This window comes from Notamacropus eugenii, chromosome 3 (assembly GCF_028372415.1).
Source record: "Notamacropus eugenii isolate mMacEug1 chromosome 3, mMacEug1.pri_v2, whole genome shotgun sequence".
NCBI lineage: Eukaryota > Metazoa > Chordata > Mammalia > Diprotodontia > Macropodidae > Notamacropus > Notamacropus eugenii.
In genome coordinates, this window is record NC_092874.1 from 422,137,714 (window position 1) to 422,152,299 (window position 14,586).

The following is a 14,586-nucleotide window of genomic DNA, read 5'->3' on the forward strand; positions in this document are numbered from 1 at the left end:
CCACCTCTTTCCTCCTTGTTTTACAGACATTTCATAAGTAATAGAGGCAGCTAGAACTGCCAGATTTTTTTCTTCTTGACTGTTATCATCAACTGGAATGGGAAAATAATACATATGTGAACTCTGGGTTATTGACTACTTCCGTTGGTCCTTGTCTATGCTGTTCATTTGACTAGTAACAGCAGTGACTTAAGCAGGGTGAGAAGCAACCTAGAACTTAAGAGTCCTGGGTAAACTTTTTGATGGATTATAGTACAGATCTGTATCTTGATAAAATTTTTAATGAAAATTTTCCCACTCAAGAAGGTAGGTGTATCCTCCTTTTTATTCATTTGCTTTATTAAATTTTTTCACCTCTTGTGTTTTTTAATATAACCTTCCTTTCTAAATATGTGTTTCCCCTCCCAGACCCAGCAAGCTGTTCCTTGTAAATAAAGAATAAAGAAGAAGGCAGGATTTAGATTGATCCAAACTAGACAACGTATTATATTATCCAAATCTAACAGTACATGCCTGTAGTCCTTCCCCTCTGTAAAGAGGGAAGGTGTTGCATTTTTTTTTAATCTCTTCTTTGGGGCAAGTCTTGATTATTATAATTACATTGTATCCAGTTTCCTAGATACAGTTTTTGTTCTTTCCATCTACATTGTTGTAATCCTGGTGCATGTTGTTTTCTTCTGCTTACTTTCCTATATCAGTGTTCATGTAAGTCTTCCCCAGCTTCTCTTAATTTGTCATATTCATTGTTTCTTATGTCTCATTATGGTACACAATTTGTTTAAGTATTTCCCATTTATTGAGCATCTACTTTGTTTTCACTTCTTTGCTACCACAAAATGGGCTGCTAGTTCATAACATGGCATATGTGGCACCTTTTTTCCTGTCTTTGCCTTCCTTAAGGATACCCTTCTTTTGTTCCTTCATATGTGTGTGCATCATGCCTCAAGAAATGGGCGTAAAGAATGGAGGTGGAAGGGTAGTATAGAATTTTTAGGGAAGCTGTCATGAAGTTTGATATAGATAAGGTATTTTCACTGAACTTAATGGTAACTTCAAAATATTGTGATAAGAAATACAGTACTACTATTATATTATTTTAAAAGAATTATCCTTTTTCATTCATCTGCATTTTAGAACAAGAAAAAAACTACAAAAAGGAAATGGATGGTTTTGGCACGTTTCATAAGTGTTTTGTTGGTAGCTAAATAATTTACATACTTAACATTGCCTCCTTATGTTTAAATAATTCCAATATGAAATCATTTCAACTGTTTCTTTTTAAACACATTTTGTAAAATTCAGGACCGTGGAATATGTTTAAAATAACTCAGTGTCTCTGTTTATTATTTATTAAAAATGATTGGCTTTTCAGAGTGTTTTTCTTCCATGACTGTTAGGTAAGGTGGTCGCAGTTTTATTTAGCGTGGCACTTCTCTGATTCTGTGTACTCTCTATTTCAAATGAGCTGAATGACTCAGGCACAATGACCACTCCAAAGCTATCTGAGCAACTATAGGAAATTTGAATATGTTAGATTTGCTATTTAAATTTTGGAGCACTATGTCCTTCAGAAGATTTTACATACTAAATGTCTTCTGTGACTTTCATTCCAGGATAATATGAGTAGGAAAAGAACTGATGTAAAAGCCTTTGCAATACCCAACAAGATACCCTGTGTTTTCACGTATGATGAGGATCAATTAAATCTAAAGTCAAAAGGCTGAACTTACATGTTCATTTACCAGTGGCATTTAGGGAAAAGAGTGTAGGTTCACCCTGCTATCTGGTGGGTCAGTGTCAGATTTGGGCAATTGCACTAGCTAAAGTCTCTAAGCATCAGGAAATAGGGACTGCCTGGGACTCCCTTTATAGTAAAAACCCCCATTCATGTTGTATGCCCTTCCCAGTTTACAGAGCACTTGGCCCTTTGAGGCAGACAGAGTAAATATGAGGAGTAAAGTGGCTGCTTAGACCCAACAGTCAGAGAAGAGGCTGAGCCCCACATCTGCCAGTGCCTGTACTTTTATCCTCCCTATCCCTCACACATTGCCTTCCACTGAAGATTGGAAATTTATGAAATACTCATTTACTTAGATAAAACTCAGTCTGGTTTTTCTTCTATCCTTCTCTCTTCTGGCTTCATGAGGCAGAAAATTTAGAAATAAAATCTAACCACTTATTTCTCCAAATAATTAAAAATGAACTAAGAACTCGGAATTAAATTACTGGGACACAGTCCCTCTAAATCCCACGCTAAAAATAATTTTAACTAAATTATTACAATAGACACTATTTTCTCACTATATTTCCATGAATCATTCATTAGGAAGAGTAAAGGAATGGGCAGGGGTACAAGTGCATTTTTATGCCTTTTTTAGAAGCAAATGATTGTTTACTGAAAGGCATTTTTTACTGCTTTTCTTCTTTTACATTGATAAAAAATGCTGCCCTCTTTAGGGGTGCTTCATTAGAACCTGAAACAAATTGGGCTTCCATATCTTTTTCTTCCCTAACTCTTGAAGATTGGGGTAGTAATTTCTAGCATTATTCTGAACAGTTAAATATTATAGAGGTGCACATTTTAAAAAATATCCCCATGAAACTCTCTGATATATAAAGTATTTTCACAACCATGTTTATTTTCAGTTGCCCAGTATGGCACACATTCTCCATTTTACTGTGTTCATAATTCTCCAAAGTTACTCAATTTTTTAATGGTATTGCCCTTTTTTCCTTTTTATAGGACTAAAAGCAACTCGGAGAAAGTTGTTTAGATTTTATACCTCATACAACTCAGCCTCAACTTTCTTCAAATTGAATCCTTTGAGTTGACATCTCATCTGCTATCTTGAAGACAGATTTATAAAATTTTTATCAGGAATGTTTGTAACAGGGAACCAGAAGTGCTTTTAACTTCTAAGTGATAAGAGATCATGGAAATTACAAATAAAAATTTGGACTTGAATTTTTTTGTAGCACACAATATAACTTATTGCATGGTACTTAGGAAAATTCACTAGTCCAAGTTCTTAGAACATACATATGGAAAATGTAGAAGCCTCACATTGGTCTTTTGAAGCTTCCAACAACAGCCAACATCAACACCAACGTTATTCAATTCAATTCAGCAGGTTCTGCCTCTACCCAGAAAAGCAACATTTGAGCCTTATCAGTTTTTGGTAACCAAGTACCCTGGTTTTTATTTTGTTTGTTTTAAGATTTTTTTGAATATTTTTGCACTGTTTATAGCTACAGGGATTAAGAGTTCTTAAAATTAATTTTAAGCTTAGAATATAGGTTTGCTGCTGGGAACAAACTGAGAAATGGCATTGATTTTAAAAGGTCTTTTATTCTTCAAATGTCAGTAGACACACAGTCATATAATGTTGGAATAAAGAGGTGACAGTCCAGCTTCCTCATTTTGTAGATACTCACAAACCCAGAGGATTAGTATTGAAACCAGACTGTTGGTCCCCTGATCAGGTTAGTGCTCTTTTCCCACACCATCCCCTCCATCTAGGATGAATATATGTAGAATGTGTATGTGTTTCTATTTTTTGTTTTGTTTTAATTTTCATGGACAGTAAGGTATAATGGATAGTGTACTGTGCTTAGATTCAGAAAAACTTGCAATTAGATCCTGCTTACTAGTTATGTGACAGGGTGCAAATCACTTATTTGATTAATTTATTTGAGATTTTAGTCAATTCTGAATTTAGGTTATGAGAGAATTACATTGATGGAGGGAATTCTCACACCAATCAATCATATTGATCCTTCATTATTAACATGATTTTTGAAGGTGAGAGGAGTGAAGGTGAGAGAGAAAGCAGAAGGAAAAAAATCAGGTATATGAAGAGGGCTGGATTCATTCAGAGATCCAAGAAGGCCAGGGTTCCCAGTCCCACCTGATACATACTGGTTATATGACACCAGACAAATCACTACTGATGACTGTACACAGCTGTTGAATTATAAACTGCAAAAAAGGTATTGACATGCAGAGGGAGTTTCCTTATCTGGGGGCTCCCTATATCAGTGTAACCACAGGGCTATCCCTTATCTTTTCTTCATTTAAAAAGAAGCAATACTGTAATTAATGATTTTTGAAAACTGAGGTGGGGAGAGCAACCTGATACACAACATGAGAAATTGATGCTAAGAAAACCTAATGTCTGTGATTATAAACTAATGTAAGGGCTATAGAGGAATAGATGTTAAGCTGAAAAGTTTTCCTTGGAGAATTTTAAAAATAGCTTACATTTTTTAAGTCATTGTTTAGGGGATAGCTTGTCAAATGTAAAGAAATAAAATTCAACAATTTTAGCAACTGCTTAAATGCGGGATCCATGTCTTAATATGTATTTTTCATTAATCTTCAGAAAATTCTCTAGGGACCATTTAATGTATAAAACGTACAGTAGTTGGAGGGTGGGAGTGGAATTCGCAATTCTTGCACCACACTGCTGAAGAAATTTTGATAGAAGTATCCCTTACAACACTGTCTGGAAACAATAAGATTAAACTGACAAAATATTAAGTGAAAATGAGTGAATGTGATGTCATCAAATGTTATAAAACTTATCAATTCATAGTCCTCTGTCAATTGACTTTTTCTTGGACGCCCCAGGACCATGAAAAAGACTTTCACCTCATCCTTCTTGGAGCTTGCCTTTGAGAGCCAAAGAAAACCCGTAAAGCCTGAGGGGATTCAAAGAAGACTTTGCATTAAATTACAGGGATATAGTCACATTTTATCCTACACTAAGAGTAATTTATTAGAAGTAGATGGGCAGTTTAACACTTACTTTATTTTCTCACTATATTTCAATGAATCATTCATTCATTATTCATTCTACTATGGTAAACCCAACTGGGAAATAATAAATGGGTGGGAAGGATAAGAATAACCAATAGAAAATAATTAATGGTGTGCCTGAAGTAATAATAGATCAAATAGGAATTTCTGTTTCCTTAAAAAAACATAGCAGGGTACTCTGGTATGTAAAATAATTGTAGATTTTAACTAAGCTTCCTTGGGATTGATAAGATCTGTGACATAACTGTTCTGAACTATAGTATTCAAAGGAAAAAATCTAGTATATATTAATCCACAAGTTAAGGATAAAGGTATATAATTTGATCTGCTTATATCCTGTAGAATTGAAATAGGTATATTCCTAGAAAGTTTAGTCCTCCTTTATGTGAAGGCTCTGAAGAAGTTTAATACAAACTGCTTTCTTTGCCATAATATGTAATGATGACACATTTATAAAAGTCTTTGATAGAAATATAGTCAATATTCTGTATTTAGCAGATAATACTTACGTTGATATTTTTGAACATGCTATAGTCCCTGACTCAGAAAAATTGATAACCTGATTTTCTGATTAGAGTTTACAAACCCTAAATTATTTTTAGATTGTGAGCCTAAGGGCAGGAACAAGTTGTAAATTTTTTTCTTCATTTGTATGTGGCTTTTCTGAATATTGATAATATCTATAAGTGTGCCTGTATACATGTTTGTACAGACATCCTCACATACTGACAAAATAATGTGAAATGTCTAAAATTTTTCTTTCAAAATCTTTCTAAAACATAAATACTTATATATCTCAAAGATCCATAATTTTATCAGTATAATTACTCCCTATACTGAAATAGATCACAAATCCTTTACACCTGAATTAACAGTTTCTTAAATGACTGTATTCAAAAAATTTCAGAGGTGAAAGAAACTTTTCAAATAATAGTAGCAAAAGACTAAAATATTTCTTTATATGTTGTGTCTGGTACAGTCTTTAAAAAGGTCAGTTTTAAATGAAATGGCAGCTGATATTGATTAATCATCAGAAAATGAAATGACTTAAGATTAGGCTATATCATTCTTGCTATGTATTCATATGACTGTTACTGTAGTTACTTAAACCTTTGAAAAAGCCTGACTTAAAGATTTCCATGTATTTTTTTTTCTGCTGGTGGCCAGACTTTGGGGTCAAGTCTAACTCTTCTCCACTGCATTTTATGTAAGATTATAGTGTTGCACATTTGTACTTAAAATAATAATTGAGCTGTCATTCATCGGTTAGTTCCTTTACCAAAATCTTGATGCTTCAGAATGCTTATTTGATATGATTCATCTATTAACGTAGTGGTCCTTGCTTTAGGAACTCCCCTAACACAGGGTTGTGATTATTACTTTGGTAGGATGTATTGATGCTAAAATTAGAATGTGTAATATGAGCCAGGCAAATATTAAGTGCCTACTATATGCTATGTTTTCTCTTCAGCCTGAGATATTATGTTCCTTAATATATAATAACCAACTCTAGTACCTTTGTATATTGACCTGGTTTATGTTAGCTTCGAAAGTCTCCTTCCTTGCTATTTATACAACTAAAATGAGTTGCTTATTTTTTGGGTGAGGTTTCTGGTGATATTTTTTAAACATGTTTAGATTAACACAAATTGTTGAGGATTTAACTTGCTTCTGAGTGATATGGATTAATTGTACTATAATTGGCCTAATATATGTCTGTGCATAATTTGGAAGTCGGGAAATGTGTGTGTGTATGGTTTTTATGAGTTATTTATTGCTGCTAATATTCTTCCCCTTTAAAAATTTGTGGGTATATGTAGCCTTTGTTTTGTCTTATGTCAACAAAAAACCTTTTACTTTTTAAAGTTGAAAAATGTTTTAAACGTAATTTATTTTGTATATTGAAATTAATTTATCTTAATTTGTTCCTATTTGGTTTAAAATTTCAGATTCTTGACTTGTATACCTAGTTGGACACTTATATGGTTTTGAGCCAGTTACTCAGTTATTATTACTTGCTAGTCCTTAAAAATGGAACAATAATAATTATATATCTGTATTTAGAGACCCTTTGATTGTAGGGGAATGGAAGGAAATGAGACTCTACAAAAAAGATAGCAGCTGTATAAAAAGAGAGAAATTAAACCTTGTAAATTAATAATAACTTTTCCTCATGACTGAGGTGGTTTTGCAATGTTTTATAAACTGAAGTACATAAATTCTATTATCAGCTTGTTGATAGGTAAAAGTAATTAAACCAAGAAGTCCGTTAGGATGTCTCTTGTCATTAGCAGGTCTTTGAAGGAGAAATAGTTTTATAGTTCCATTGAAAAGGAACTCATATTTCCTCTAACTGTTCAATACATACTCCTTTGCCAGTATACTCTAGGTGATTTATTTGAATTGCATAATACTCAAAATGCAAAAAAAAGTGCTTAAATTTTTTTTTAGAACTTGGTTTTCCTGTCACTAACAGGATTTATAGTATCTTAAGAATAATTATTGTGTTTTTTGTGTGCTAAGATTTAAAGTACACAAAACAGACACTATAAGGGGCTTTTCTATGCTTTTTTCTTTCCTCAGTTTCGCCAGTGATAATTAAAGAATGGGCTGCTTACAAAGGAAAATCTCCCCAAACCCCAGAACTGGTGGAAGCACTCGCATTCAGGGAGTGGACCTGTCCTAACCTGAAGAAACTGTGGCTGGGGAAAGCAGTGGAAGATAAGAATAGAAGAATGAGAGCATTTTTGGCCTGTATGAGATCAGATACACCAGCAATGCTCAATCCAACTAATGTGCCCACTCACCTTATGGTGCTCTGCTGTGTATTACGGTTAGTATTTAGTACTCACTTTATTGCAATTAAACTAAACTAAAACTTAAATGAACTAGGAAACTTAGAGAATGTTATTTTCATTAACTGAACAAACCTCGGAGTATCTGCTTATGTATAAGGCACAGTGCTGGGCCCTAATGGCAAGATTTCCACCTTCTCAAGCTCTCTTGGAGGCCTAATTTCCATATGAAAGCTTCATTGACCCTTTCTCCTTTAACCCTGGTAAAGAGCAAAATGTTACCCTTCTCATGTTTCCTAGCACTTTGCCAGACCCTTTGCCTTTGCCATATATTCTCCCTTGTATTGTTCATATTTGGCTATATGTCTTATTTAATAGTCTCCTTGATGCTGCTTGAGCTAATGGGAAAAGCACTGACTTTAGAGATTGGGCAGCTCTGCCTCTTAATATCTCTTTGAACTGAGTGAGTAAGTAATTTGTTACCTCTAAGCCTTACCTATAAAATGTGGGACATTCATGCCCTCTTCCAGGTCTAACACTAGAAACCCGTGACTGTCATTTTTCATCTTTATAGCCTCAGAAATTGTCTCGCATTTAGGTGCAAATATTTGTTCAATTGAAATGAATTGTCATAAGCTTACAATCTAGCTAGAAAAACAACTCCTACACAGATGCATATGATAGAAAATAAAACTTTCAGCTTCATTTCTGTAATCCTAAGTATGGAGGATTTTTTTTTGTCCTTTTGCATTCTGCCTTAGGTCATCATAAGAATTGCTGTTGCATGAATTTGTATACACACTCCCTTGAGTGTAAGTTCTCTGAGGATGGAGACTATTTTTTTAGTTTGTCTCTCTGCCCTTAGTTCCTGACAGAGTGTACATCTGCATGTGGTAGATGTTAAATGAACATTGGTGAAATTTAGAGGCAGGAGGCCTAAGTCCTTGCCTTGGACTTTGCTGTTTATCAACTGTGTAGCTGAACAAGGCTTCTGACCTTTCTGGATTTTGGGTAATCTGTAAGATGAAGTCTGTCCCATCTTAACAATTCCAGAGCTATACAACTGTGGCTCCTGATGACCCAAGTGCTATAAGATTTCAGAGAAAGAATAAACATTTCCAGCTTTTGAGTGGTAGAATAAAGGGGCAGACAAAAGAAAGCATCATGGAGGAAACAGTGTTTGCGTTAAATCCTGGAGAGTTAAGTAAAATTTCAGCAGATAAAGGTAATGGGATTTCTAAGTAGGGTAAAGAAAAGGACTTGGGAAAGTATGTAATGTTTTGTGTGATCTGTTTGCCTAGTTCCTCTGGTGATATGGGGGAATAATGGGAGATGAGAATGAAAAAGTAAGTTGAAGGCTTAGTATGTCAATCAGGTCATGAAGTTAGGGGTTTTATAAGCTGTCATTAGAGAGTAATTGAAAATATGAGGGGTGTGATATGATTGGAGCTCTTATTTAAGGTCAGTCTATTGGTAGGATGAAAGAGTTGCAGGTGAGATTACCACGTTGGAAGTAGAAATGGAAAAAAGGTAACATGCAATAGATTGTAATAGTAAAAATCAACAGTGTTTGAGGACTGACTAGATGTTAGGTGCAAAGGAAAAGAAAGAAGTCAAACCATAACTGAAAAACAGGAAAAATGAAGATGACTTTAAAAGATAGATAAAATAGGAGAAGGTTTAGAGATCACCCAATTTCAGTTTTGGATATGTTAAACTGTTAAAGTGAAGAAGACATCTACTTGGAAATATGTCTGTAGGTCAGTAGATAAACTCTAAATAAAGATAAAGCTTTAGGGGAAATTGACGTGATGTAGCAGTTGAAACATTGTGAATGGATTAAGTTGCTCTAGAATAAGACATAAGAAAGAAGATTTGGGGTTAAAGATAAAACCAAACCTTGGGAAATTGTCTAATATGTAAGGGGTAAAAGAGGAGGATTCAGCAGGCTGTCTAGTGTCATAGCAGTTCAGGAAGAAGACTTTCAAGGCTTGTTAAGTAGTGTCAGATGCTACAGAAATGATGAGGAGAACACATACTAAGTGAGAAAAGGTTGTTGGGTTTGGTGATTGGTCACTGTAGTATAGAATAGAGTGGTGGAAATGGAGACCAAATTTCAAGAATGTTTAGGAGTCAGTAGAAAATGAGTCTGAAGGTAATAGGTTACTATTCTTTTTCAAGTGAATTTGCACAGATTATTATGAACTATATCAGTTTATTTTGCTGCCTTAAGTATTAGGTTTTGAACGTAGCTGTATCATTCTTTAAAGGTCTTGGTAAGGTCATTCTTCCTTGTTGTTGAAGTGTTTTCGATACCATAAGTATAGAAGTTTAACCTGGCACATAGTGAGATTTTAATAAATATTTGTTGATTCATTGACCATATTCTCATAAAGGTTTTTTTTTGGGGGGTGGAGATGCTAAAGTTTCTGAATGCAGCTTTCATTCAATGTGTGCTTTTCCTCTTTAAAATACAGCAAAAATAAATCTGATTTATTGAAACATTACTCTTAGTCTTTGAGTATTCACTAGGCATTTGTTAAGCATTTTGGTAGACATTGATAGAAATATAAAGATGAATAAGATAGTCCTAGCTCTCCAAGGGATTGTCATCTGGCCAAGACTTCTTCAGTACTGGACACAAAATCTGTCTTCAGCAGTGGATACTCTCTCAACTGACATTTTTAAAAAACCTACTTCCATCTCTTGGTGGTCAACCTTCAGGTCATGAGCTTCTCCAAACTTAGCTAAGCTGCTCCTTGTATAACAAACCCATACTGAGAACCTTTCCTGCTTGTTAGGATTTAACAGAACTCACACTCAACAGAACCTTCCAGAAGCCAGAGTTACCTCCACACCAGAATGAAGGATTGGGGTAGGCCTTTAGTCTAGCCTGCAGTAGTGCATTTTCATCTTAATTCTGAATCTTGTTTTGATACTACCAGAAAATTAGCTGACCATTTAGAAAATGAATGAATTAGTTTTTTTATGTGATTTTTGCAAAGATGCCCTAGCCTTGATTCAGAAGTGCTGTAGTGGTGATTACTAGTCATTTCAGAAAAAAAAAAATTTATGTGATAAAGTAAAGGAAGATGAATTGTAAGGGAACGAGATGGAAGACAGGAAGATCAGTTAGAAAGTTGTTGAATTAATCCAGAATGATGGTTAAGAAATCCAAATTAGAATATAAGGGCCCTGGCAATGGTGGAGAAAGTATTATTTGGAAGTCATTTCAGAGAGGGAGGTAAGAGTTTGCAGAATCTAAGGAACAAAGGATTGGAATGTGTTAGATATATGTATAAGTTTTGAATCTGCTGGTTGAAGTATGTTGATGCCTTTAACACAATAAGTTTCTAGATAATTCTGAGCTTTGTAAGTAGATTACTGAAAAGTGTTCTTTCATGCATATGCAAAATTTTCAGAATTCCCTGGGAAATAAACTGGTTTGAAATTAAAAGTGGAAAACTGTATGCCAGAAATCATGTGTAAAAATGACTTTTTTTGGGGGGAAGGGGTTAGGAAGTAAAAGGCCGGAGAGCTAATGATCATTTCAAAGAACGTTTGTAGTAGACAGTCTGCTAGTGCACCAGCGTCTAGGTGAAGAGCATGTTGTATGTTGTAGCACAAGTGATTGGTGGAAAGAGCATTAGATTTGGCATCAAAGACACAGGTGCAAATCTTAGCCCCACTCCTTATTGTGTGATGTGACCTTGGCTAAGTCAATCTCTATGCATCAATTTCTTCATATGGAAAATAAGACTGGAGGGAAAGTTATGGTGGTGGAGTAGCAAGAAGTGTTATAGCCTAGTTCCTACTCTACAAAGATTTAGAAAACATACCAGACCAAATTCCAATTGGGAAATCTAAGAAAAAGTCACAATGAGTCATTTTTCTAGCCCAAGATGGTCTTCCACATGTGGAATATTCCAGCATCTTGTAATGTTGGAAAAGAGAGCCAAGAGAGCATGGAGTAGGAAAAGATCCCAGAGGATTGCTGGACTAGTGCAGGGTATTTCAGGTTCTAAAAAACGATTTGCATGTGAGGATGATGGAAGAGGAATAGTCGCTAGTAGGCCTTGACTGCATACTGAGGAAAGAATAAGTTCAGAGGCAGAGTAGCTATGTGGCTGTGATCCCAGAATCAGAGCCAGGGACTCAGTTCTAGCCTTAAGGCCAACTTGGAAGCCTGCAGCATAATGGCCAAGACAAGAGTCCCAATCCAAAGAGGAGCCAGCAGTTCAGTCGTTCTGGATCTACAAAACCTCTCTATGGGCTACTAGTGGCTGAGTCAATCAGTAGTCTATTGAAACTTCTAACAGGGGACAAGCCCACAGACCCAGACCTGCATTAGAGACTTGCAAAGCTTAGACCAGGACAGTAAACAACCTTTGCCCCAGATCCTATAACTTTGGAAGCACTTCAAGCTTTCAGTCAGGTGTGCTGCCCCCGCCTCCCCCTCCACTTGCCCCCAGCCTAAGCTGTGAAAGCAGCAGAATTATGTAAAAAGACAAACTCAGGCTAGACATTCTTCCCAGAAATATGCAGAGTCCAGAGTCAAAAAGTAGATTGGAAAATTGAGCAAATAAGCAATCCTGCCATAAAGAGCTATTACCACAGTAGTGAAGGTCAAAGGCACAGACTCAGAAGAAAAAAATGATTTGATAGCATCAAAAAGCAAAGCCTCAAAGAAAAAAATACTGCTTGGACACAAATCCATCAAGATTTCATGGAAGAGAATTTTTTCAAAAGTAAAATTGATTTAAAAATTATAAGAGAGTGATAGAGGGAAAAATGGGATAAGAAATGAGAGCTATGCAAGAAAGGTAGGAAAAGAAAATTAACAGCTGGAAACAAGCAGTACAAAACAAAGTCTTATTCAAGAAAATAGCACCTTGAAAATTAGAACTAACCAAATAGAAGCAAATGACTACAGGAGATAATAAGAATTATTCAAACAAAGACAAACAATTGAAAAAATGGATAAATGTACATAAATATCTCATAAGTTAAATAAGCTAACCTGAAAAGCAGATCAGGGAGAAGTAATTTAAGAACTGTTAGACTACCTGAAAGCCATTGACCAAAAAAGAAGTCTAGACACTTCAACAGATCATTAAAGAACACTGCCAAGATCTCTTTGAAGAGAGGGCAAGGCAGAAATGGAAAAAGTCCACCAATCATCTCCTAAAAGAAATTCCAAAATGAAAATTCCCAGGAACATCATAACCAAAATCCAGAGCTTCCATATAAAAGGGGGGGAAATGCTAAAAGTAGTAAGGAAGAAAGAATTCAGTTACCAAGGGATTCTGCATGTTTTAGTGATCACAACTTTAAAGGCATACAGATCTTTGGAACAGGATATTCCACATGGTAAACGTTCTAGACTTACAAGCAGGCATAACTTAGCAAGACTGAATACAATCCTACAGGCAGAAAAATAGATCTTCATCGAAACAGAAGAATTTTAAGCGTTCTTAATGAAAAGATCATAGCTGAGTAGAAATTTTGACATAAACACAAGAGTGAAGAGGAGCATGAAAAGGTAAACATGAGTGAGCTTTCATAACGGACTAAACAAGGTTAAACTGAATTCTGATATGGGGCTGTGATGTGTGTAACCCTTCAAAACTCTCTCATCACTGAGGATCCTTTTGTTTTGATGATCTCAGAAGTGAAAGGATGGGGAAGAGGACTACATTCACTGAGACTGAGGGGAAGAAGGAAAAGAATAGAGAAAATCATCTCATAAATAGGATGTGCAAATAGAATTCTACACAGAGAGGTGGGAGTGGAGGGTAGGGATTGAGTGACACTGGAACCTCACTCTCATCTGAATTAGGCACAGGAGAGAAGAGTACAGATATACATACAATTGGGCAAAGGATGCGTTTTATCTAACAGAATCAGGAGGGAAAGAGGCTAAAAGAAAGATAAGGAATAAAAAGGAGGGTAGATTTAGGGAGGGATTAGTCATCAGCAAAACAAACTCTTAAAGAGGGATTGGGGGAAAAAAAGTATTAGAAAATAGGATGGAGAGAAATAATCAATCATAACTGAAGACAAATGACATGGATTCACTCATAAAACAGAAGAGGATAGTAGAATAGATTAGAAAGCAAAAACCATTAGTAAGTTGTTTATGAGGAAGATGATTGGAGCAGAATCTTTTATGCTGCAGCTGAAGCTTAAAGGGTAGGAATAGCAGTCAAGCTCCCAGCAAAAGAAGTAGCATAAATAAACCTAATTTCAAGAAATAAAACAGGGCCCTTCAACTGGGGAATGGCTGAATAAATTGTGGTATATTAATGTAATGGAGTACTATTGTGCCATAAGAAATGATGAACAAAAAGACTTCAGAGAGGCCTGGAAGGACTTACATGATCTGATGCTGAGCAAAAGGAGCAGAACCAGGAGAACTTTGTGCACAGCAATGACTACAGTGTGCGAGAGTTTTTTCTGGTAGCCTTGGAACTTCCTAACAACGCAAGAACTTTAAAAAAAAAAAATTCCCAATGGTCCTCTAAGGCAAAATGCCTTCCACACTCAGAGAAAGAACTATGGAATTCATTCGCAGAATGTAGCAGGTCGTGTTTGTGTGTGTGTGTGTGTGTGTGTGTTATGTTTTGATTCCTTATATGATTTCTTCCATTTATTTTAGTTTGTCTACACAGCATGACTATAATGAAAACGTATTCAATAGGAAAGTATACGTAGATCCTATATAGAATTGTGTGCCGTCTTGGGGAGAGAAGGGGGTGATGGGGGAGTAGGTGGGAGTGGGAATCTAAGTTTTATGGTAGTGATTGTACAACATTAAAAAAAAAAAGAAATAAAACAGGGAAACTGCATTTTTACAAAAGATACCATAGACATTGAATTAAATCAATACCAAAAATATGCATCAAAAGACATAGCATCTGAATTCTTAAAGGAAAAGTCAAATGAGTTACAGGGGGAGATAGTAAAACTATA

At 35.4% G+C, this 14,586-nt stretch overlaps 1 protein-coding gene across 6 annotated transcripts in view; it reads left to right on the forward strand.

Moving 5' to 3' along the window:
- The window catches only part of FAM120A (family with sequence similarity 120 member A), a 140,597-nt gene that overhangs the window by 91,772 nt on the left and 34,239 nt on the right, over window positions 1–14,586 (forward strand). For all 6 annotated transcript variants that reach the window (XM_072598225.1, XM_072598223.1, XM_072598228.1 and 3 more), the window contains one exon: window positions 7,403–7,652. In XM_072598225.1, coding sequence (XP_072454326.1) covers window positions 7,403–7,652 — 250 coding nt within the window. The remainder of the gene's footprint in view (window positions 1–7,402; window positions 7,653–14,586) is intronic.